Below are 25,585 nucleotides of genomic sequence, written 5' to 3'. Positions count from 1 at the left end.
AACAAAGACAAGTAAGGGGAAGTCAGGAAATACTGATTAGTGTAAGAATATCCGATGAGCTGGGAGACACATAGGGGCAGAGATGACACAATAAAGTTGGATTGTCTCATGCATACAAGCAAAAGATTTCACCTGTAAATGACTAAACCATCTCTTCTAAAGGAAAAGTAGGGAGAATATTAATGGTAATAATCAAAAGACATAGAATGATTGAAATCAACCCCCATCCTATGTTGCTATCTATGATTGTCAGACTTTTTTTTTTAGGCAAAACAGATATTTGTTTTCCCCCACTAAAGAAAATCATTTTGGGGGACTCTTTGAGACTTTCCAATGACAAACCTACCATTTGTATCAAATTGAATACAAATTAGGATATATATCAAGCACTAACCATGGCCTTTAACAGTGTTAGTTATGTTTGCTGCTATTATTATCATCTCATTCTTCTCACCGTGGTGTGATAGAAACAGTCCTGGAACAGGTCACTGTCCTGTTATTATTCTTTTATATTTAATGTTCTATAGACTATTGTACAGGTAGATAAAATGCCTGCTTTTTTAATTTAATAAATATACTGGGATGTGAGTGTATCTTTTGTAGACTCACTGAGAGCATTCCCAGAGCAGCTCTAGGAGCCAGCAGGATGACAGTGCTGATGGGCACCTCATCCTCTTCCCATGGAACCTTCCTTTCTTCTGATACTTCTCAAATTTTGAAAACTCTTCATTTCATATGGTTTTGAGAATATGAATGTTTGATATGGTAACATCTATTAAAAACTTTTAAGTTTTTATGGATCCGTGTTATGTCTGGGCAATTCTGGGCGAGTTTGTTTTGTTATTTCCTTTTCCTTTACGGATAGTGTTCAGGTTATGATTTTCATTGACTTACATGTATATGACACTTTATATTTTACGAAGCACATTATATAAATTATCTCATTTGAAATATATTCACTCATTTAACTCTCACAGTGCCCTTGTGGTGTATATAGTGCAAGTATTATTATACCGTTTTATAGATGATGAAATTTAAGCTTAAAGCAGTTGTGCTTTCCCTGTTCTTTTCACTATAGTACAACTGCCTCTCTTAAATCATTTATTTAACTCAGAGTTTGAGGCACCAGTTGCTTATATATGTTTCGATTGGGAACTGACAAATTCTAATATTAACATTAACTGCCAAAATGAGAAACATAGAAATCTGCTAATAAAACAACAATGTGAAACTGGTATAAAAAAATTAAAGTACAATATAGTCACTTAGATGCTTCAGTCTCTCCTTTTCCTGACTCCTTCCCCAGTGACTTGCTTTCCACTGCCTAGAAATGAACCCAGGAGGTCTCCCCCAACCTTTAACAACAAAATCATCTCCATCATAACCTCAAGCTCTCATCTTCTGTCTCTTCTTTGCACAACCAAACTCTTAGAAATGATCATCTATACATGTGCCTCCATTTCTTCACCTCTCACTCACTTCTCAATGCCTAGCAATCTCTCTTGCTTTGTGGAACACTGAGCTTCTCACTCCCCAGCCAGCCATCCTAACCTTGTGACCCTGGTCTGACTGGCTGCTCTGACTGACCAATGACTCTCCAACCTGCCCCAACCCTCCCAACTCCCCAACCCAACAGAAGCACAGACACGTGTGCACGTGTGCACACACACAAAACACCTTTTATCACCCGGGAATGATTATCAATTCAACAGTTCAACAGGCCTAGGGTGTATAGCTACCCTTGTTGATGATGGAAGGTGAGTAAATCAACTGAGGACCCAAGACACCAGGCCTCTTACCCTTCTCTTTGCCAGAGCCAGTACTTTTACTTATATACTTAATTCTTCCCCTTGCCAAGGGAAAATAGGAAGCTTTCCTGTTTGCTCATCCCTTCTCTTTTTCTATTTTCAGTTTCTTTATATCCATTCACCCATTCCCTATTGCTTGTAAACATGTTCATAGCTCCCCTGTTCTTAAAAAGTCTTCTCTTGAACCTGCCATTCCCTTATGCTATAGCTCTTCTCTTTTTCACAATTAAACTTTTTTAAAAAAGGCATCTCCTCTATTTCTTCATCTAATGACTTCCTATGTCCCAAGACTCTGTCCTAGGCTGTCTATGTGATCTCAGTTCCTATAGGGTCACTTATCATCTCAGTGAATACTCTAGAGCACTTCCAACTCTGTATCTGGCCTTACTCTCTCTCCTAAATTGAAATCCCCCAATCCTGGCTGCCTACTGGACATCTCCATCTGCATGTCTCACAGGTATCTTAAAGTCATTATATTCAAAATGGCATTCATCATCTTTCCTCCAAAAACTTGTCCCTCTTTTTAACATCACTGCTTCTATCAAACTACCACCTTCCCGGTCCATAACCTCAAAGTCCTCCTTAATTATTCAGTCTTCCTTACTCGCCATATCCAATCACTTGTCAAATTTGCCTGTTCTACCTCTGCACACCTCTTATGTCTGTCCCCTTCTCTCCATTCACATGGCCACCATCCTAGTTCAGACCTTCATCATCCTCTTATGTGGACTCTTACAGTAGCCTCCTGCACCCAGGCCCTCCTCTCTCTAGTCCATCCTATACACAGCTGCCAAATGACAAAATGCTTTGACATTTCTTTTTTTAACTTCTTAACAGCCAATCAACAAACATTTATTAAGCACTTCCTATATATTCCAGGAACTGTGCTAGGTATTTGGAGGCTGGTATCACAGGAGTGAAGAATACATGGGGATGAGTCTAAGAAGACTAGAAGAGGTTATGAAGGGTTGTAGAATCCAAACAGGAATGTTTTATATTTCATCTTGGAAGCAATAGGGAGCCACTGGAGTTTTACTAAATAAGGGGATGGCATAGTCAGTCTTCACTTTACAAGAACTACTTGGATAGCTAAGTGGAGGTGGGAGTGGAGAAACACTTGAGTTTGGGTGACCAGATAGCAGGCTATTGCAGTAGTCCAAGGTGATGGCAGGGTCAGATGAAACCATGGGAGCTGATGAAATCAGCAAATGAAATAACAAAAAGAAAAGAGAAGAGGGTGCAGGACATAGTCCTGGGGTACTCCACAGTTAATGGGCACAACCTGGATGGCAGTTCAGCAAAGGAGACTTACAAGGAATGGCTAGATAGATAGGAGGAGAACCAGGATTGAGTGGTGTCACTAAGACCTGGAAAGAAGAATGTGTCAAGAAGAAGAGGGTGATCCTCAGTGTCAAAGGCTGCAGAGAGGTCCAGAAAGATGAGGATTGAGAAAATACCATTAGATTTGGCAATAAAGACATCATTAATAATACCTTTGGAGAGAGTAGTTTTGGTTGAATAATATTAGAAATCAGATTGAAGAGAGTGAGAGGTAAGAAGGAGATGGCGTCAACTATAGAGGGCCTTCTTCAGGAGTGTATCCACAAAAGGGAGGAGGGATATGGGAAGATAGAAGGGATGAATATATGGAAGATAGGACAGAATGGGATCACTTGTGCATGTAGAACGAGTGCTGTGCTTTGGCAAGGAAGAAGGTCCACCTCCTCATGTAGGACGGAGTGAAGGAGAAGATAGTGGCAGAAGGCATCTGATGGGAGATGAGAGGGAGAGGAGAAGAGGGAGTCCTTGGCAGATGGATCAGTTTTTTTCATTGAAATATTAGGCAAGGTTTTCAGCTGAGTGGGTGGGGGAGCTTTAAGAGGTTTGCGTAAGAATGAAAAGGTTTGGAAAAGCCACTCTCATGAGTAGGAAGGTGAATCAACTAGCGAAATATTTTAAAAAATTGCCTTGCAACAGTAAGCATCCAGTTGAGATGATAAAATTGATGCTATATTATATATAATTATATTAATTACATATAATATCAATTTATAGTGGATTCATTCACCATATTTTTATAACTTAATGTCATCTTTGCTATAGAGTTGACTCATCTCATTTTCCCTGCCTATATTCCCATGTACTGTCTCTTATTCCATGCCATACAAACAACATCTAGATAAAAGGAGGGAGCTTACCTTGGAAGGAATACTGGATCTTGAGTCAGAGTTTCTGAATTAGAAAGTGGCATAGTGGATAGAGCACCAGGCCTCAAGTCAGGAAGACTTGAGTTCACATCCAGCCTGTGATATTTACTGTGTGACCCTAGGCGGCTCATTTGAATTCTATTTACCTCAGTTTCCTTATATGTAAAGTGTGGATAATAATAGCACCTGCCTCTCAGGGCTGTTGTGAGGATCAAATAAGATAATAATTATAAAACACTTAGCACAGTGTCTGGCACATGGTAAACATATAACTGGTTGTTATTATTACTACCAGCTGGGTAAGGTTAAACAAGTCTCTTAACTACTCTGGACCTTAGGTTCTTCATCTCTATCATGAAAGGGTTGGGCTGGATCTATTCTGAAGTCTGTTCTAATTCTAAATCTATAATTCAATGATCCTAATATGTTACAGCTTATTTATGCCCATCATACTTCTCTCCCTTGCCACTGGGGCCCAAGGAATTCATTCATTCATTGAACCACTATAGAATAGACATTCTTCCTTGTATGAGCTAAAGAAAGAACACACTTAAGATCTTCTCTCTGATTCCATTCTCTTTAATTCAAAAAAAATTTATTAAATGTCTAATATATGCTAGGTCTTGTGCTTAGCACTGGCAGTACAAAGATGAAAAGCAATATTATCCCCACCTTCAAGGTGATTATGTTGCTGGTGGAGAATAGTGGAAAGACAACTAGAATTAGAGACAGAAAAACTTGGGTTTGAGTTCTGCCTCAGCTACATACTAATTGACCCTGGGCAAGTTATTTCCCTTCCCTTAGCCTCAGTTTCCTAATTTTAAAATGGAAAGAATGGGCTAGAGCTAGAGCTAAAAAGGGCCTCAGAAACTATTTAATCCAATCTTCTCATTTTGCATAAGGAAACTGAAACCCATAGGAGATTAAGTCATTTGCCCAAGTCACATAAGCAATGAGTCAGAAACAGGACTCAAATATTGGTCCTGTGAGTCCAGAGTTCTTTGGAAAGTGCCTACCATCCAGGCAGTTGTGAACAACAATAGCATAAACCATAAAGTATAATAGAAATAATATTATTGACATAGTGAGATGTACTGTTATAGTTCTGATATAGTAATTATTATTTTTAGCATGTTTATGTTTTCTCATACAAGGATGCTTTTTCCCCAATATACACTGTTAACTTATCTGAACAATTAGTGATTATGTGGACTTGGATTATGTATTTCATCAGTCAGTAAGGGAAGGATGAGTCTGACTTGAGAAAAGCCCTCTAACAAAGAGTACTCAGTAACAGCATCTCTCCAACTTAACACTCCCCCAGCAAATTCTCTGAAATCTATTCTATTAGTGTTGCTCATCACTGCAGCACCTCATGGAGGAAACACGTTTTCATCTTTTCTCATTAGTGTGTCCCCATTACAGATTTAATCATCTCAGTATGATGAAAGCAGTAACTACATTGGTTTAAGGCCTGGCGATGGCCACTTTTTTCCTATAGAATAAAAATAATTATTCATATTTATGTAGGGATTTTTATGGTTTGCAAAGCATTTTTCTAGATTTGGCTCTTCTGGTAAATCTCAGTGCAACTTAAAATCTAAAGTCATTTCAAGGCTGCCCCTTTACCTGGGATTCACTCCCTCCTTCTCTCTGCCTCTCTGAATCCTTAACTTTTCCCAAGAATTAACTCAGATACCACCTCCTTCCAAAAACCTTTCCCGATCCACTTCATTGGTAGTGTTCTGTTTTTCCTCAAATTACCTTATATTTATTTTTCTGCCTACATCTCACATCTACTCAGCAGAATATAAGTCAATGTTTGTTTAATTTAGGTGAGGGCAAAGACAGTTCCATTGTCATTGCATCTCTAGCACCTAATAACTCTTCCCTTGTTCATACCCAGTTAATAAGTGTATGTATGTTCAATGATTGAATTTAATTCTCTGGGCCTCAGTTTCCCTCTCCCAAAAGATGAATGGTCTAGACTAGATAATTTCTAAAATTGTCTAACTTTCTCCTGCAGCTCTAATGCTCTGAGTCTATAATTCTTCGAATCACTTGCCCCTGCCTGTCTCCTAGAAAAACACTACCTGAACTGTTCACCTGTTGTGCCAGGATTCTGAAGCCAAAGCTGCTCACTCTAGTTCAGATCCATAGACCAGAGATGGCTCAGGAACTGAAACCCAAACAGGCCCATGAATCCCAGCTGTGCTTTAGTCAGTCCCTACTGATTGGCATGCCTCCCACAGCTGCTGAACACAGAAGGTCTCTCCAGCCAAAAGGCTTTGAACATTTTGGTGGGTGCATTAAAAGAACTGAAAATTAATTTTACACAAGTCAAATCTTCTGGCTCTTTGTCACTGCTGTTTTTCTTATTTAATAAATGTCTCTCCTTGCTGAATTTGGGCTGTATAGATTTAAGCATGAAGGAAATATGTGGCCTGATGGCAGCTACACAGCAGACTTCAACATTAACATAACTCATTAAAACAAGATGAAAGTAGAGCTTCAAAACAATCTGCCTTTTGCCAACAAGGCTGGGAAGTTGGGGGGTGGGGGAGAGGTAGAAGAGATTTCATTCTTTTCAAGATATAAAAGTCTAATCTTTCTGAACTGAAAACACACCGCTGAAATTAAAGACTTATTTGTGTAGGTTAACCTTCTGAATCTGTTCAAAGAAGATTTAAGGTGTTGAATATACAAAAACAGAGAATTTTGTTGTATCATTTTATTGAGTTACTCAAAGTAGTTTGAAGAATCAAACTTGCTCAGCAAGGAGAGTAAGATTAGCAAAATGTTCTAGGGCTGGTGGGCTTTAATTTGGATCCCATTAGAATCATAGACATTGGAGATGGAAGGAAAGAACCAGAGAACTTAGAATGTTAGAACTGGAAAATACATGAAAACATAGACAGCAATGTGTTGGAACATAGAATGTCAAAGTATTTTAGCACATAGAACATCTTAACTCATAGGAGCCTTAGAACATAGAGGGCTCAAGATGGCGATGATGTTAGCATAGAGAATGTCTTGGCTCAAAGAGACTTTATAAAACACCTAATCCAATTCCATAAAGGAATAATTTGAGAGCCCATGAAGAAAAGTACCTTGCCCAAAATCATATGCAAGTTTGTGACAGAGTCAGGACTAGAATCTGAAGCTTTCTCTCTGGCTGTGCATTTTTTCACTGCATCATGATCTTTAGGAAGTATAGCTAGCTAGCTAGAAATATATGCATATATACATATGCAAATATATTCATATCTACATATAAAGTAAATATACACATAAACATATATGTATATGTGTGTATGTGCTTAGCTTACTACCATCTGTGACATGTAACTGGGTAAAATGTAGGTCCCTTCACACTGTTATTGTCCTTTGTGTCTGTAGAATGTCATTCCTATTTCACCATATAATGACTCAGCAGAATCTAATGTTTCTCTCCCCCATCCTTTTTTGTCCTTCCCTTCCCAGGAGGAACCAATTACATTTTCTGAAGAAACCTTTGTGTCCCATCGATCCAGTGCCATGAGGCAATTCCTTCAGAATGCCATACAACTTCAACTATTTAAACAGGTACACACAGTTCTTCAGGTCTTCTCTCTGTAGTAGTCTCCAAATACATGCATGCTGAAGTTATAGTCTTCCATGTTCCACCTGTTTTAAACTTTAAAAAATACATGAAATACTAAGATAAATCATTTAATATGTTCTAATAATGTCTTTATTTTTTGTAAGCAGCAACCATTTCTTTGGCTAGCACCTCATAATTTTTAAAAATAAAAGGACCATTGGATTTCAAACTGGAAGGGACATACCCTTAATGATCATCTAGTTTAACCCTTTATTTGAAAGAAAAGAAAGCCAATGGTCAGAGAAAGGGAAGCAACTTGCTCCAGATCACTTAGCTATGGAATAGAAAAGCCAGGGTCACTATTATGAAACCTTCACTCAGAGAGTCATATGGGCTATAACTTAGCCTATCTTCCCATGGCAAAGTCATACATTGAATGGGCCTTTGTGAAAATGCTTTAGGGCTTGATTTTCTGACTCCAAGTTCAGTGTTCTTTACATGTAAGTCTTAGAAGTTTTTATATATCATAAGTCCTGTGTTCATATATATGTATGTGTGTGTGTATTATATATAAATATATATATACACACAAGATTTGTATGTATGTGTTTTTATTGGACATTAAATCACCTTAGAAGGCCTTTGCAATCACAGAAGAAGGATTTTCTTTTGTCATCATATGCTGAGATTCAGTTCGGTTCAGCAAGCTTTTATTGAGCACCTACTTTGTAAAAGGTCCTGGGGGCCTATGTATTAGATCAGAGGTGGGTAACCTGTGGCCTTGAAGCCACATGTGACCTTCTAGGTCCTTGGATGCAGTCTTTGGAATGAGTCCAAGTTTTACAGAACAAATCCTTTTATTAAGGGGATTTGTTCTGTGAATTTTAGATTCAGTCAAAGGGCTGCACTTGGGGACCTAGTGTGTGGCTTCAAGGCCAGAGGTTCCCTACCCTAGATTAGATGATAAAACAGTCCAGTGAATTTAGAAGTGGTCAGATGGCCAGACTCAAAGAGTTGTTATTAATGGTTCAATGTCATCATGGCAGGAGATCTCTAGTGAAGGACCTAGGGAGCTGTACATGGCCCTATATGTTATTTAACATTTTTTTTTTCAGTGACTTGGAAAATGGCATAGATGGTATGTTCATCAAATTTGCAGATGACATAAAACTGGGAGGGTTAGCTAACACAATAAAAGTTTGAATCAGGAACAGAAAGGACCTTCACAAGCTAGGGCATTAGCCTGAATCTAATAATATGAATGTGGTGATAAATGCAAATTCTTGCACTTGGTACAAAACATCAACTCCATAGATATAAGATGGGAGAGACATGAATATACAACAGTTGAGCTAAAAATGATCAAGGGGTCTTAGTGGACAATAAGCTTCACTGGAGTCAGTGAGGCATGATGTGGCAGACAAAAAAAAAAAAATGAAAGCAATCTTGGGCAGAGATTCCAGGAACAGAGAAATCAGAGCCCCCTTTGTCAGACCTTGTCTGGAAGATCAGGTTCAGTTCTAAGCACCTTGATTTAGAATGAACATTAATAAACAGGAGGGTTTCTAGAGGAGGACAGCCAGGAAACTGAAGGGCCTTGAGTCCATGAAATGGGGATCAGTTGAAGGAACTCGTCATGGTTAGCCCGAAGAAAAAGAAAACATGGAGAGCCTACAATTGCTGTGTTCAAGTATTCGAAAGATTGCTGCATGAAGGAAGGATCAGACTTGTTCTGTTTGGCCCAAGAGGGTAAAGCCAAGAGCGGTGGGCAGAAGTTACAAAAGGTAATTTAAATTCAGTATCAGGAAAACTTCCCAATAATTCAAGTTTCCCAGAGGTGGAATGATGCCTCAAGAGGTGGTGGATGCCCCCTCCTTACAGATCTTCAAGCAGGAGCTTGGAATATGTTATGCAAGGAATTCCTTCATGTATGGGTCAGACTAGTATCTTCCTTCTCTTGATTATTTCCAATTGTGTATGTGGCTGGTTTGAACGTAGCTGTTTGCATATGATCTCCCCCATTACACTGGGACCTCCTTGAGAGCACAAACAGTCTTTTACTTTTCTTTGTATCCCCAGCAGCTAGAACATACAATACTGGCACTTACTAGGTTCTTAATAAATGTTTTTTTACTGATTGACTATATGATCACTGAGGTCCTTCAGAGTTCTCAGATTCTGTGATTCTATGAATGCAAAGATAAAAAATACATGATAAATAAATTTAAGGAATTCACATTCTACCAGGGAAATGAGGACATGTATACAAATAGCTTTAATGAAAAAGAAAAATGTATAAGAAAGATAGAGTGCTATAAGAAATCTAAGAAGGAAGAGATAGCTTCCAAATAGTGAAAAGCAGGGAAATTTTCATGGAAAGAGGTAGCACCAGTGAGGAGCATTAAAAGACAGGTAATATTTAGAACTGAATATTACATCCACTTCCTCTGGGTGCTGTTTTGTTTTTCTCCTTTTTATAGTTTATTGATGGCCGTTTGGATCTTCTCAATTCTGGAGAAGGCTTCAGTGATGTCTTTGAAGAAGAGATAAATATGGGAGAGTATGCTGGTATGAAGTGTTTCTTTTTCTCTCAGACCTGGTTAGGTAGTATAACATGAGAACTATATTCCAAGGTGTAACATGGCCTCCTTCCTCTGATGGAGCCTTATTTTCCTTCCTCAGGGCTTGTTATTATAGTCAAGTTCATATGAAATGACTTCCATTTAAAAATAGTACTTGAAAGGGTTAAGTTGATCCCTTTTCCATTTCTAGCTATAAAACTCATGTGTCAGACAGGGATTTGGATTAGATGACTTCTTAGAACCCTTTCAGGTTTCCTGTCATTCTCTAATGATACACAGAAATGTACCTCTAACTTATAGTAAAGTTGCTTTTATGTACTATATTTTTATTTAATATATTCAGTTGTTTTTCCTGAGCTGAAATAAAATCAGGTACTCTCAGAGCCTCAAGCATAAAATGAGCATAAAACGTTAGAGCAGAAATAGACCTCAGTACTCAGAATGTTGGAACAAAAAGGGCCCTTAGAACATAGAAGACTTGTTAGAACCTCTAGTCCAACCTTTTCACTGAGGAAACTGGGTCCCAGAAAGGGTAAGTGACTTGCTTAATACACAATGAATTGTTGACAGAGCTGGGATTAGAACCTAATTTTTCAAATTCCTATTCTCGCTCTATTTGTTGAATTGCCAAACTTTCAGGGAAACTCACTATCTCACCACCTCCAGTTCCTCCTTAACCCATCCCATGATTGTGAAAGTTCAGCATCACTGTCTTCTCTCTACCTTCCCCATCACTGTGTGTCTGGGACATACAGAATTTCCATGTAGTTTACCACATTGCTAAGGGTCTTGTATGAAAAAGGAAATGGAAAAGTTCTGAGAGTGACAACCCAAAAGATCCTTGGATCCAAAAGATGCGTAATTTAATCAATTGGGTGTTTCCTCTGCCCTTGCCCATCACCCTTCAGTAGACAGTGAATAAGTTGTGAGTGACTAAAGAAGTGTATCTGCTGCTAGCCAGCCCTCTGGTTATGAACCTTTCCAAACTTAGGTTCTTTTTCTGAGTACCAAACCACAGTCCACTCGGGACCAGTATTTGAACCCTCTCTGGCATTCACTGTAGTACCTGCTAAAACATGTGCTCCTGAAGCATGGCCTTCACGAGCACAGGGTCACCTCTGTGCCAGAGTGAGGAATTGGGGTGGGACTGTAGAGGATAATTAAGTGATATCTTCTTTTAATTCTCTTTCTCTCTAGGGAGTGATAAACTATATCACCAGTGGCTCTCTACTGTGAGGGTAAGTGAATGACCATTCCAGTTGATGTCTCCTTTCTCATTACCCCACTTTGTGAGTGTTTGTACTACCACTACCACCCACGAGCACATTGTTAGTATGCAGCCATCTGGCTCTTTAATCTGAAGTTGCTTTTGTTTAAAATGCCAGGTCATTTTCACGCCAGTTGGCAAGTAGAAGAATAGGACTCTCTGAAGCCATCCCTCAGTAGGGAGAAAGAAGAAATAATTTCTCAACTTTCCGTTAGAGAGAGTCCAGCTCAAACATGTTGAATGTGATGTCAGAGAAGAATTATGGGTGCTTGGTTGCCAGCTCCCAGTGTAATTATGTTTATCATGTGAAATTGTTTTATTAATTTATTAATTTTTATTAGTGACACTTTCTGGAAAGATGGAGGCCTCATTGCTCCAAGTGCCTATCTCCTTAATGTTGTTGCAGGCAGATGTTTGTTATTTTACTGGATAATATATTCTTTAACATTCCTTGTGTAATCTTAGAATATGTTTGTGAAATCCTAGAAGAATTCATTTTTTTTTTTACTGTGGTCTTCCTTTCTTTTTTAATAGAATGACAGAGTAGTATATCTACTTTGTATGTATTTTCTAGCTACATTTCTATTTTCTTGCCATTTCCTCCAATAGAATGTCAACTCCTTAAGGGCAGAGGTGATTTTGTTTTTAATTCGTGTTCCCAGAATCTTGTATGGTATCTGGCACAGTATAGGTAAATGTTAATAACTGTTTGATGAATGGTAAAGGCACTGGGCCATGTTTTTCTCATCTATAAAATAAGGAAGCTAAATAAAATATTCTCTAAAGTTTTTTGATCTTACATGTTTATCTTTTCTTCTGTACGTGGTCCAAGTTCTCCACTGCAGATATGGCCCACTCAAAGATGATATATCAGAGGCAGCATGGGGTAGGAGAAAGAGCACTAAACTTGGACTGAAGACAAGCTGGGTTTGAGTCATAGCTCAAACCTAGCTCTGTGACCTTTGGCCAAGTCACTGTCCCTCTCTGCACCTCAGTTTATTCATTTGTAAAATGTGTGAAGTTAGATTGATGTAAGGGAAAGCACTTTGTAAATCAAAGTACTATAGAAATGGAAATTATTATGGATAATACTGATAATAATGCTATGAGAAGAGTGAGAGGTAGCTGTAGGTAATAGAAGACACACTAGACTTGAAAAATGGAAGATCTAAGCTCAAGTCCTGATTCTTCATGAATTAGTCCTAATTCATGACGAATCAAGTCCTGATTCTTCATGAATTAGTCCTAATTCATGACGAATCAAGTCCTGATTCTTCATGAATTAGTCCTGATTCCTGACGAATCAAGTGCTGATTCATCATGAATTAGGCACAAGGTTGGACTATCTTGAGTTCATCTAAATCAGTCTCTCCCTAAATCCGCTCTACAACCTTCCTCATGTGCAATCATCTTGTCTCTGCTTAAAGGCCTCTGATGATGTGTAATTCATTACCTCCCTAGACAGCCCTCCACTGTTTTAACATTCCTTTTTGTTAGGAAATCTTGCCTATGTCAAGCTGAAATCTGCCTCCCTGTAACTTCTGCCCATTCTTCCTAGTTTTGTCCTTTGTACAGATACCAGATTTCTTCTTAGCTCAAGATTCTAGAGTTCCATGACCTTGGGTAAGGCTCTTTGACCTCTCTAGGTCTTAGTTTCCTCATCTATAGAATGAGAATAAAATTACCTGATTGGCCTCTCTCACAGGCGTTGTCATGAACATCAGATGGGACATTGGAGTCAAATATAATTGGCAGTTTGGTGGCACACTGGATAGCACACTGGTTCAAATTCAACCTCAGATACATATTAGCTGTATGACCTTGGGCAAGTCACTTAAATGTTTTTTTTTGCCTCAGTTTTCCTATCTGTAAAATGCAGATAATAATAATGACACCTACCTCCCAGAGTTGTTGTAAGAATCAAATAAAACAGTAATTGTAAAGCACTTAGCACAGTGCCTGGCACATAGCAAGTGTTATATAAATATTAAGTGTTATTATTAGTAAGTGGGAAAGCCCTAGTTAAACATTTTCATTCCTCTTTCAATTCAATACTATACTTATTTCATTGATCTAAGCACAATATTAGATCCAAGCAGATATTCATTCCATAAATACTTAATTGATTGATTGATGAAGGTGATTTTAATACTCAAATATTTTAACAGGCTGCCCAACTGTTTTGAAAACTAGGATGGAATGGATGAGTGGGTGGAAAATTTCCAGTCTAATTGTACTCCATTATAACACTTTAGGTACAGTTGTAACAATGTAAGCATTTTTCGGTTAAACCTCAGAATGCCTAATACAGGTTGGTATGTTAAACAGTATCCCTGCCTTCATGGAGGATGTGTTTACTTTATCTGCTGTAGAATTGTGTCTTTGTCTAAGAATAATAAGAACTCCTATTTAAAAACAGCTCCCTTCTATGCTTATGGCTACAAAGTAACTTCTTCACAACAACCTTGGAAGTTAGGAGGTTTATTAACTTCTACATAGAAGATAGAAATATGATTTGCCCTGGGCCATGCAGCTAGTGTTAGACTTGAAACTTGAACTCAGTTTTCCCACCTCCAAGGTCTCCTATTTCTCCCTGTAGAAGTGTACAGAGCACTTTCCCTTGGTTATTTTCTCTTGAGCCAGCGTATCCCAGTGGAAAGGCCTTAGGATGTGAAATGAGAAGATCTAGTTTCTAATCCTGGCTCTGTTATTTACTGCCCATGTAACCTTGGCCAAATCACTTCCCTTCTCTAGCCCTCAGTTAGCTAGCTCTTCTGCAAAATGGGAAGAGGGTTAGATGCCTAAGGAAATCTGTGGTTCTATGGCCCTGCCAACAACCCTGTGAGAAAAACAGGCAAGAATTATCACCATTTTTATAAAAAAGGATAACAGGCTGAATGATTAGGCAATAAAACTCGTCTTCTGATGCCAAGTCAAGTGCTCTTTACCATTTATTTTCTCAGAAGCTTATAAGGTAAATGACAAAAGTTTCAGCTGAGTATTAATACCCTATACCATTGTTCACACAGTGTACTTTGAGAATTTCTGCTTTAATAATAGTTAGATTTCATGATATATCCCTTCTTCCCTTTTTCTCAACATTTAGATGGTAAGAAAGGCCGCATTCCTGTGATATAAAGAACCCAGAGCAGGTAACCAGGGCAAGGAGAGTCAGGTGCACAGCAGAGGGTAGTGTATTTTCAGCCTGACTGTATAGCTTAAGTTAATCTGGAACTGACTTGTCAGCTCCAGCTATATGTTAGCAGGTAGGGTATTGTCTTCTACTTTTTTTAGACTTGTTCCAGGTATGTAGGAGCATTGTGAGAAGTTACTAACCAGTGGTGCAAAATACTCTCTTCAAAGAACTTTAGCAAATTCTGTTTATACCAAGGGAAGTGTGGTATATTGGAAAGAGTTCTGGATTTGATTCCTAGAGATTTGGGTTCTAGTCCCAACTCCACAACTAACTAGCTATGTGACTTTGAGGAAGTAATTTTCCTCCTCAAGGCCTTAGTTTACTTTTTCTAGCTATTAAATGAAAGATTTGGGCTAGATGACATCTTAGGTCTTTTCCAGTGCCAAAATCCTGTCAACCTGTGTTCTAAACATAGGAGATTCATAACTAAAGTTATTTCTGCCTCTCATCTTTATGTTCTGTGTTCTTACATTCATTCTATTTTCCAAGACTCTTTCTAACCAAAATATTTGACACTTAAAGGACTCCTCCAACTTTAACATTCTAACCCCTACATTCTAATATTCCGTGTTTTAAGTCCCTTCCTGCTCTATGATTCTTTGACTTTAAGTGGATAGTGACAAACCAAAACCCTAATCTCAGAGACCCTCCTAACCTAAGCATTAAAGCATATCAATGTTTCCCTCAAAATACCAAGTGTCCCTATTAACAAAGCCTATGAGTAATGCTTGAAGTAAATTTCCACTTAGGTGTATTTGTCTTATATCAAATGTTCTTGTAACTTGATTTAATTTGGTTCAAGATAAAAGATCAGTGTTGGTGTTGGCTAGATCTGTCTTCAGTAGAAATGGCTAATTGCTTTTTTCATTATAGAAAGGAAGTGGAGCAATTTTGAATACTGTCAAAACCAAGGCTAACCCTGCTATGAAGACTGTCTATAAGTTTGTAAGTACTGCTTTGGGACTTGGAAATAAAACCAATCTTTTTTTGACTTTGGGGGGCTCTCCAAGTGATAATATTTAAATATACATGATCCTTAATTGCAAAAGAGATTTCTCAAAGCTGATGTACTAGTTCTTGAAGAATTAAGACCATTTGGAAATATGAAACATTATTCTTTCATAAGCAACCTGTTGCTTTTGGGGTTTTCTTTTGCTTTTTTATTTTTTAAAGGGAGAATACTTATGGTTGATTTAAGACATAATCTTTCAAAGGATAATTGAAAAAAATAGGGCCCTGTGGTTTAGATTTTAAAACTAAACTTATGTAAGAATTATATGTATAGCCCAAATAATGTTTTTTCACAGTAATCTCACCTAATAATATTATTAATACATTTTGACCAGACCCCCACCATAAGGACATGGAACCCTACTGTATCATTTGATCTTTCACCCAAAATATATTTCTCTTAAGGATCAGCCTGCTTAAAACATCATTTCTCTGGGATTCACTAGCCCCTATAACACTATATTTTCCATGCAACCAATTAATAATATTAAAGATACGGAGTATCTGCCTATAATGTATTCCAGAGCCCCTGCAAGGAAAGAGAAAAGAAAGACTGTCACAGACAAAGCCAGACCTTAGTAAACCTTTTTCCACGTCTAATTTTTTATTTTACTTTTTCAAAATGAAGAAGTTATTTTGCAAGGTATTGAAGGCTACTAATTATGGAATCAAGTCTACTATATTCCTTTTCACCTTCTGGCTTTTTATAGCACGGTAAGAACTGTGTTGTTTCAGAGTCTAGTATCCCTCAGCCAGATGGAAATTGGAGACTCACTTAGATTCATGATCTTCACATCTCTTGTGAGGCTCAGACCTTTCCCCTGGCAGTCCCTCTCTCTTGCTTGGGTGATTGATACCCACCTAATTTCATTCATCCTTTTGGTGCCTAGTGAGTGGCTGAAATTGTGGTGGTTTTAACGTGAGCCCTGATTGCCTATTTTAACCATACCAAGGTAAAAAATGACATGAAGGCAAAAGCCTAAGCATCTCTGCCGTTATAAATTTCTGGAAAACAACCCTGCCTCGGTTGTTGAGGTAACTGCCCCAGCTTGCCACCAATGACAGTGTGGGATTGTCAGCTCTAACTTGGTGAAATTTCACTGGCATTGTAGTCCTGCAGAATCCTGTAGGTCCCCTGTTACAGAGAGCTGTCCCTAGGCAGCTGAGATAAATAATTAGAGCAAAAGGAGCTGAGCTTTGGTAGAGGGGGAGGGGAGGATGGATTATTAGTTGGGGGGGGAGGTATTTTTGTGCTGTCAAACCATAGAAAACAAAATCTTTGCAGTGTCTTGAAGGGATTTTTTTTCCCTTAACCTTTGAGCTCTGTATTTGTTTTTTTAACCATTATGTTTTCACCTGATCATCCCATTTTTCCCTTTCCCTGTTCCTAGTAATCAGAGAAGGTGGTTCATGGTGGACCAAAATCAAGCAGTCGCTGCTGGAAACAGAAAGGGATTTTTAACTTAAATTAATTTTTCATGCAGGCAAAAGATCATGCAAAACTGGGAATAAAAGAGGTGAAAAACCGCTTGAAGCAAAAGGTACTTGAAGTTCTTATTCAAAATGTATAAGCCCTGTGTATGAAATGCTTAGCCACAAAAAGCATTATGTGATCAATAGAGAGCTGTTTGATACAGTGTTGTTAGCACACTTCAAAATGCATTACCAGCTGTCCCGGATTTTTCACACTGTTATAAATATTCACAGACAAAAAACTGTCTTCAGATAACATTAAGACTTTGGCTTAAGCCTACAAAAGCAAGGAAGTTCAGAGTTCCTGCTGTCAGTCTGTCCCTGGCCTACTCCGTGGTGTCTAGGTAACAAAGGGCAGGCACATATGGAAATTGGCTTCTTCTACCTACGGTAACCATGCTGTCTGGGGCCCAGGTGCCTACCCAGACACTGTCCCAATGACCCCTTGGGCAAAGTAACACTGGCATTTGGAGTATAGATATCATTAACACATGTGACATCCAGAAACACACATGGTGGGTTTGGGGTAGCTATTTCAGTTTGTTCCCTGAATGACCTCACCATGGTGGATTAAATTAGAAAACCTTCCTTTTGTGTTGTTATTAAGAGAAGTAAGAGGGAAGACAGAGTAGAAAGACTATGTGTGTTCTTTCCCAGTGATAGAACTACATGAAAATAAAGGGATAATATGATGTAACATTAAAGTACTAAACTAAGAGACCTAAGTTCTGGTCCTAGCTCTTATTACTCCACCACTATATGCCCTGAGTTTGGCCTTCCTGATTCTGTGCCTTGATCCCCCAAACCATAAGGTATGTAAGATCTCTGAGGTTTCGAAATGGTGCTTATTAGACCCCCGTGTGTCCTAACAGCTAGACTGTCTTACACTTGATAATGTCAACATGCATGTAAAGGGTGCTTTAAAATTAGTTTAATTCAATTCCACAAATATTTACCAAAAATGAATACATAAGTGGCAGTGAGGTAGTACCTCAGAGTACTGGACCTGGGCAGAAATACCTGAGTTCAGATCCTCACTTAGCTATTTATTAGCTGTGTGACCCTGGACAAATCAGTTACCCTTCTAGACCCTCAAATTTCTTAATACAGAAGTGAGAATAATAGTGGCATCTACCTCACAGGATTATTGTGAGGATCAAATGAGATGACATGTGTAAAGCTCTCTGCAAACCTTAGTGAGCGTCTAGTGAGCGGAGTATGTGTGAGACATTGAGAAAGATGCAAAGTTGAGATAAAACGTGATCCCTGCTTTCAGGGTGCTCACAGTCTAAAGGTGAGGTGACTCTCAGTGCAGCACTAATACACAGTACTATGTAGGTACTTTTGAGAATTACAAAGTACTGCATGAAATCTGAGGAGCACGGTCATTACCAACAAGGAATCCTGGAGGAGGTGGTCCTTGCGTTCATCTTTACAAGATGGCAGGAATTCAAGGAAAGGCATTTCAAGCATAAAGAATAGTTCAGGCAAGAACATGTGGGATGTGCTTGAGCTACAGAGAGAGGTCAGCATGGTGAAACTGTCAATTGTCCAAGGTAGAGGAATGTGGAATAAGCCTGGAAAAGCAGTTTATTACCAGATTATACATGGCCTTGAATGTCAGGCAGAAGAGCTTGAACCTTGTTTTGTGGACAATGGGGAGCCACTGAAGATTTTTGAGCACAGGAATGACTTGAAAGATTTGTCCAGTGATGATATGAAGGAAAGATAAAGTGTTGACTCAGGATTGATGCTTTCATGCTTTTTAATAGCCTTAGCCTATCTGATTTGGAAAAATGTGTTCCCATAGATAATTTTGAGGTTAGAGTGAAAGAAGAATATTGGTTTTTTGAATCTAACTGTATCCTGACCCCATTGCAAAGCAAATTGTGTGTTCTTACTGCTGAATATAGGAGCAGTCTTCATTTTTAAAACTTCTCTTTGGGCTGATTTATTAGAAGCCAGACATGATGTCATAAAACACTGGGCTTGGGGGCAAAAGACAAGTTATACTCTGTAATCTTGAGAAAATTACTTCCATTTTTTGAGCTTCAGTTTCCTAATCTGCAAAATGGGGATAATATACTGTGGATTCCTAGGGCTATTATAAGGCTCAAATGAGAAAATATAATAAAAAAAGACAATTTTTAAAGAATTTTAAAATGAGGAAATGCATGTGATGGCATTATAAAATACTGTAGAGATGTGAACAGTTATACTATTTCATTGCCCATACATGAAATGGGCTACTCCATTCAATCAATGTCCTCATCAGGCTTCAATTTTATTTAGAATCTTAGTTGTTTTAGATGGAAACCAGTTTAAAGTTTTAAGTCAAAAAGGCCTCTAATTACCTTGGAACAATCAAATAAATTGATTTCTTCCATTTAATTGGAAGGTCACCTCTCTCTGACTGAAAGCTTATGGTCTTTGCTTCAGTTGAAAATGAATTTTTTAGCGGCCAGATTTATAGTCTTGAAATTTAGAAGCCAGGGATAAAAATGCAGAGACTCTTAAGCGTAGCCTATCACTGTTAGAAATTGGGGGCAGAGAGAGAAGGAAATGGAATATATCATTTGCCTGTTATTTTCAATCAGCCTGTGTGCTCTCCCCCCACACCCACATACACACCTCCCATTTTGGTGACTGACAGTTGAATTTGTTCGAAGATGTAAAATAAGGGTAAATTTCTTACTTCTAGCAATTTTTTCTTCCTCACCAGCTAGCTCTTTGGCTGTCACTGGCATTACACTATTACCTAAAATCATAAAAGATATGTTGCTTTCCCTAGAATATTCTTCTTGTGCAGAATAAATACCACCAAGTGGAAAAAGCCCAGGCCCAAGGAAATTCTGATTGGCCATTCTATTAAAAAAAAAAAAAAGACAGTAAAATGTCTTCCAGCTATTCCTAAATGTACAAGAAGACCTTATAGATCCATTGTTAGTATTATTTCACATTTCTATTAATAGCCAGTATTGCTCATAGAGCTTTTTTATTGTTGTAGAGGACAAGGGAAAAATAACTTGTTTAAAGAGGATGGATCTCCCTTTTAAAAATCCACCCCTCCCAAGCCCACATTGCAAACAGTACATTGAGTAAGGCCCCACTCCATTCCTTTCCCTCTTCCACTCCCCCCTCCAAGTTATTTCAAGATTCGTTTGGGGAGATAATGTTCTAGAGAGAGTGTCAGTACATATCAGGCACTATAAATGGTGAAACCCGTTTCACTAACCATCGGACATTTTATAGAAATGTGTCTTGTCACCATTGGACTGTTGACAGATCCATTAGTGTACCTTTTTCAATTTTCACTTCCCCTCCCTTGCTTTTACAGATTTTTGCAGACTTGATATTTTACAGTTTTTAGTAGCAGAGCTGTTTTGTAATTGAAACTCTGGCATTGTTCAGTGGGTACAGAATTTGGATCTACTGCAGTGTTTTTCTACTCTCTTTCCTGGGCCAATTTAAGGCTTTGCTCTGCCTGACCTTATTCACTGCAGCTGAAAATATTTTCTTGCCTTTCTTTTTCCCTTTTGTATGGCAACACATCCATGTGGAGCCCAGGAAATGTCTAAGCCAAATATCCCCTGTTCAGATTTCGTCATAGAATTAAAGCAGTTTCAAACTATTGTTCAGAACAATTCTTAACAGTGATATTGAAGAGGTAATACAATTCTGAACTATGGTGCAATTTCAAACAATTAAACTATTGTGAATAACAATATTTTAATCAAGATATAGTTCTGAACAATGATACCTTTCCTAACAATGTTACAATTTCCAAACAGTGATACCATTCCGATCAGTGTAATGAACACGAACCATGCATGATACAGTTCTGAACAGCAATACAAATCCTGACAATGATATAATTTTAAGATGCACCAAGCTGGAGATCTGCCTCCTGCCACTCTGCATAGCAATGATGACCTCTTCAATATAATCAAGAGCCCAGTTTGCCCTTCCTGGGCTTCAGCCTTGGGTTTGAATTGCAAATGTGAAATGCGGGGCTGACCTATTGAGAGGTCATCATGGTGTATGGAAGGTCCGTCTTTAATAGGATAGTGGAGATTGAATGGAGGCCCAATTTCTGTCCGTATTTCAAAGCAACTGAAATGGAAGTTTTCAGAGGATCCCTGTGACTGATAGCAAATAATTGTTAACAGACACTGTGGCATGGCTTTATTTCACACCTCCTGTACTTCAACCCCAAACTAATAATAAGGATGGGTGACTTATTTCTCTCCATCAGCGTAGCAAGATGGTTGAGTTCTTCTGTTACTTGGCCTCCTTTGAAGGCTAACTGCACAGAATTAAGAAAAAATGCCTGAAATACCTTCCTTGACTTTCAGGAGGGAGAATTCAGCACCTCTGAATCATCGCCTAGCCTTATGTAGCGCTGAGTACCTGGGCTTGCAGATTAAAACCAAATATATTCCCTGTGTGCAGAGCCCCTGTGAGGTATCTGGTGTCATTGCCCTTCTGGTGCCCCATTTTTTAATGTACTGCTGGTCCCCACAAATGTTGCCCCTCCCCCAGAGATGGCTGTTAAAATAGGTTCACATTAGACAGCGTTTCTAGCCTGGAGTGTAATTCTTGAGATAGAATTTTTTTTCTGTCTGGTAAAATTGACATAATTCAGTTTAATGAGCACAGATCACAGCTCTTTTGAAAGTTTCAACATAATAGTCCTCTTTCTAAAGTGCAACCGAGGCATATCAATTGCAATTTGGATCCTGGATCCAGGGTTCAAGGCCCCATTCTGCCACTTCCTGGTCATGTGGCTAAAAAAGAGCATTGATGGGATCATAGATTTAGAGCTAGGAGGAACCTCAGAGGTCATCTAGTCCAACCCTCTCATTTTGTAGATGAGCAAACTGAATGACTTGCCCAGGAGCACACAGGTATTAAGTGGGGAAACCAGTATTCACATCCAGGTCCTCTGACTTCATTTCCTGCACACCATGTTAAAGAAGAGTTAAGCTCTGATCAAAAGCTTTCCAATGTTCATAATGTTTCTCAAGTTTCTTACCAATATGAATTCTCCAAGGAAAAGACTACTGAATTTGGAATCACAAGACCTGAATTCACACATAACTATTACAAATGTGAGTTTGGCCAGTTAATTCCCTTCTCTGGGCCTCAGTTTCTTCATCTGTAAAATGTAGGGGTTAGGCTAGATGATCTCAACTTTCCTTTCTGTTTCTTATAATCATCATCTCATAGACCAGTGGTACTTTTATAGTTACAAAGCCCTTCCCTTTACAGTAGCTCTGTGAGATAGATATGGGCAAAATTAATCCTCCCCTTTTGACTGATGAGGAAATTTCAGATCCAGAGAAGTTGTGACATTCCCAGGGTCACACAGCTAGTAAATATCTAAGCCAAAATGCAAATCCCTATCTCCTAACTCCAAGTCCAGAGCTTTTTACATTATGACATGATCATTCTAAACCCCATGATCCTGGGAGCCCATGATCCAGACATTCCCTATCTTCATGGAATTTACATTCTACTACAGGTATACAATATAGTCATAGATAAGTAAATATAGTATGCATGTAAAATAAATAAAAGATGATTAGGCAAGACTAGGATCCACCATTACCTGGTCTTGTGACTTAAAAAAAAAACCATGAAATTAAGGATCAGAAGAACTGGGTTCAAGTCCCTGTTCCACCCCTTTCTAGCTGTGAGACATTATTATGCAAGTCACTTTCTCTCTTGGTGCCTCAGTCATACCATCTTTAAAATAGTGCTAGCTAGCAACGCTTTCACAGCTGATCAAGGCATTGTAAAAATTAATGTGAAATCAGAGTTCATATAGCATGACTGTGCTAACACTTTTTTGCCTAGAAAGCACTAGAAGACTATGAATTTCCCTGGTACCTTTGGCATTATGGAAGCAAATTTGCTGTTTCCATTAGCAAAGATTTTTATTTCCTGTCCTTGATTTTGTCTCTGTATGCTGGAAGTGAGAGAGTCTACTGATCTTTGGTTCTGTGGGAGAGTTTACATTGTATGTGTGTGTATGTGTGTGTTTGTGTGTGTATGTGTGTATAAGCTGTAGGTATGCACTGTATAGAATAACCATGTTCACACTTTGTCACACAGCTGTCAGTTCCTCCCTCTAAATGCATTAAAAATCTTGCTCTGGCTCAATCAAGGAAATTCCAACATTGCTCTCAATTGGGGATATCAATATTCATTTCCTAATTTGCATTTCTTTTCTTCAAGCACCTTGGTTGTAGATGTGTTAGGCTAGCAAAAGAAAGGGCCTCTCTCAGTGCAGGCGAGAGAGAGGGAGAGGAGTGAAACCACCCATGAGAAATCTGGGTCAGATATGCTGAGGGGGTTCCCTGGCTGCTATGGATTATGAAACTTTCTCCTACATTATAGATAACAAACTTGGAGCCAAAAATATTTTCCCTTTGACCCCTGGCTCTAGTTCTCAGGTGTGAGTAATACAAAACCTCAAGTATGGGAATTCTTCGCAACTAAATGCCTACTGTATACCAGCCAATGAAGTGGGTATTGAGAATACAAAAACAGAAATGAGACAGCTCCTGCCCTCATGGAGTTTACATCCTACTACAGATATAAGTGTGTTCACAGATAAGTTAATATAGTATGCATATAAAATAAATAAAAGATGATTGGGAGATACTAGTAACTGGAGGAATTAAGGAAGATCTTTTGGAAGTGGCACTTTAACTGAGCTGTGAATAGAGTTATGGGTTCCAAGAGATATAGGTGAAAAGAGAGTTCTAGGTACAGGGAACAGCCAGTGCCATGGCAGACATGGGAGATAGAATGCTAATATATGAAATATTGAGGAGGCCAGTACTTGACCAGAACATAGTATAAATGAAGAGTAGTAATGGAAAACCAGCCTTGAAAGATAGGCTTGAGCAAGATGACAAAGGGCTTTAAATGACAGAGCAGTTTCTACTGAACTGTGACAAGAACAAGAACTCAGGTGTCCTGAACAAGGAAGTGATGGTCAGATCTGTGCTTTAGGAATATCTATTTGGCAGCTGTGCATAGAATACATTATGAAAGGGAAAGAGGAGAGGGGAGACCAAGTAGAAGGCAATAATCCAGGCAAGGAAGGCTCTTTCCTCTTACTGTTGAGGACACTGCCATTGTCCCAGTGCCCCATGCTCACGCATTCCCTTTCACCCCATGTGTTCATTCTGTAGTGAGATCTTGTCATTTTTGTCTTCACAGCATTTCATCTATCTGTCCTCTTCTCTCCACTTACACAGCGACCACCCTTGTACATGCCCTCATCCCCCTCACCTGACCCATTACAATAACCTCCCATGTGGTCTCCCTGTCTCTCATCTCTACCCATCCTCCAATTGTTTCAAAGGTGTAGGTCTAATAATCTCCCTACTGTGTAAGCAAGTGACTCTCGATTACTTCTAAGATCAAATACAGAAGCTTCTGTTCAACATCGAAAGCCTTTTGCAGTCTAGCCCCTTCCTACTTCTCCAACCTTCTTACTCTTTCCTATCCTTGTGCTCTACAATCCAGATCTGACTTTCTGTTTTTTCACACGCAACCTTCTCCACCCCAGCTGCTGGAATATTCTCCCTCCTTACCTGTGCCTCTTCCCTGACTTCCTTCAAGACTCAAATCAAGTTGTGTCTCCTGCTTTCAGGAGGCCTCTCTTGATTCTCCCTCTTTCACCTATTACCCACCCCTGCTAATGTCTTCTCTCTGAAATTACCTCCCATTCTCTCTCTCTCTCTCTCTCTCTCTCTCTCTCTCTCTCTCTCTCTCTCTCTCTCTCTCTCTCTCTGTATTGTATCTTATATTTACATAATTACTTACTATGCAAATAACTACTACTGTTTACTGTCCCATTAGAATGTCTTGCCCTTAAGACAAGAGATGAATGAGAAGGAGGTGTCAGATAAAAGAGATGTTAAGGAGGTCGATCAAGAGACTTTGTGGTCATTAATTCTGTATGGAGTACATAAGAGTGAAGGACCAAGGAGGAGTCTGAGGTTACCTACCTGATGAGGACAAGGCACTGCACTCAACAGAAATAATATTAGAGAGAGGAGTGGTTTTAGGGGGAAACTCAATGAGTTCTGCTCAAACATAGAGTTTGAAGTGCCTGTTGAATATCCTGGTGTTGCTGTCTAGTAGGCAAGTGGAGATGTAGATCTGGAACTCAAAAGACAATATAGATTTGGGAGACATCTGCACAGAGGTTGTACTTGAATGCATGGGAACTAATGAGACCAATGAGAGAATAGAGTGTTGCATTAGAGCTGTATTATGTACTCACTTCTACTCGATTGTCCTCCACTGAGGGCAAGGACTCTGTCATTATCTTTATGTCACACACATATTCTTGCACAGGACCTCATACAGAGAACATATGGCAGAACTTTGGAATTATAAATAACCTTAGAACATAAAACAGAGAATGTTTGGTTTT

The 25,585-nt window shown here is 38.8% G+C and overlaps 1 protein-coding gene across 8 annotated transcripts in view; it reads left to right on the top strand.

Annotated features, from left to right (window-relative positions):
• The window catches only part of DENND1A (DENN domain containing 1A), a 695,411-nt gene that overhangs the window by 580,451 nt on the left and 89,375 nt on the right, over nucleotides 1-25,585 (top strand). For all 8 annotated transcript variants that reach the window (XM_072631873.1, XM_072631875.1, XM_072631872.1 and 5 more), the window contains 5 exons: nucleotides 7,499-7,600; nucleotides 10,079-10,166; nucleotides 11,378-11,418; nucleotides 15,517-15,588; nucleotides 17,139-17,195. In XM_072631873.1, the coding sequence (XP_072487974.1) occupies nucleotides 7,499-7,600; nucleotides 10,079-10,166; nucleotides 11,378-11,418; nucleotides 15,517-15,588; nucleotides 17,139-17,195 (360 nt within the window). The remainder of the gene's footprint in view (nucleotides 1-7,498; nucleotides 7,601-10,078; nucleotides 10,167-11,377; nucleotides 11,419-15,516; nucleotides 15,589-17,138; nucleotides 17,196-25,585) is intronic.

Source organism: Notamacropus eugenii, chromosome 1 (assembly GCF_028372415.1).
Source record: "Notamacropus eugenii isolate mMacEug1 chromosome 1, mMacEug1.pri_v2, whole genome shotgun sequence".
Lineage (NCBI taxonomy): Eukaryota > Metazoa > Chordata > Mammalia > Diprotodontia > Macropodidae > Notamacropus > Notamacropus eugenii.
This window is presented reverse-complemented; position numbering and strand designations above follow the sequence as displayed.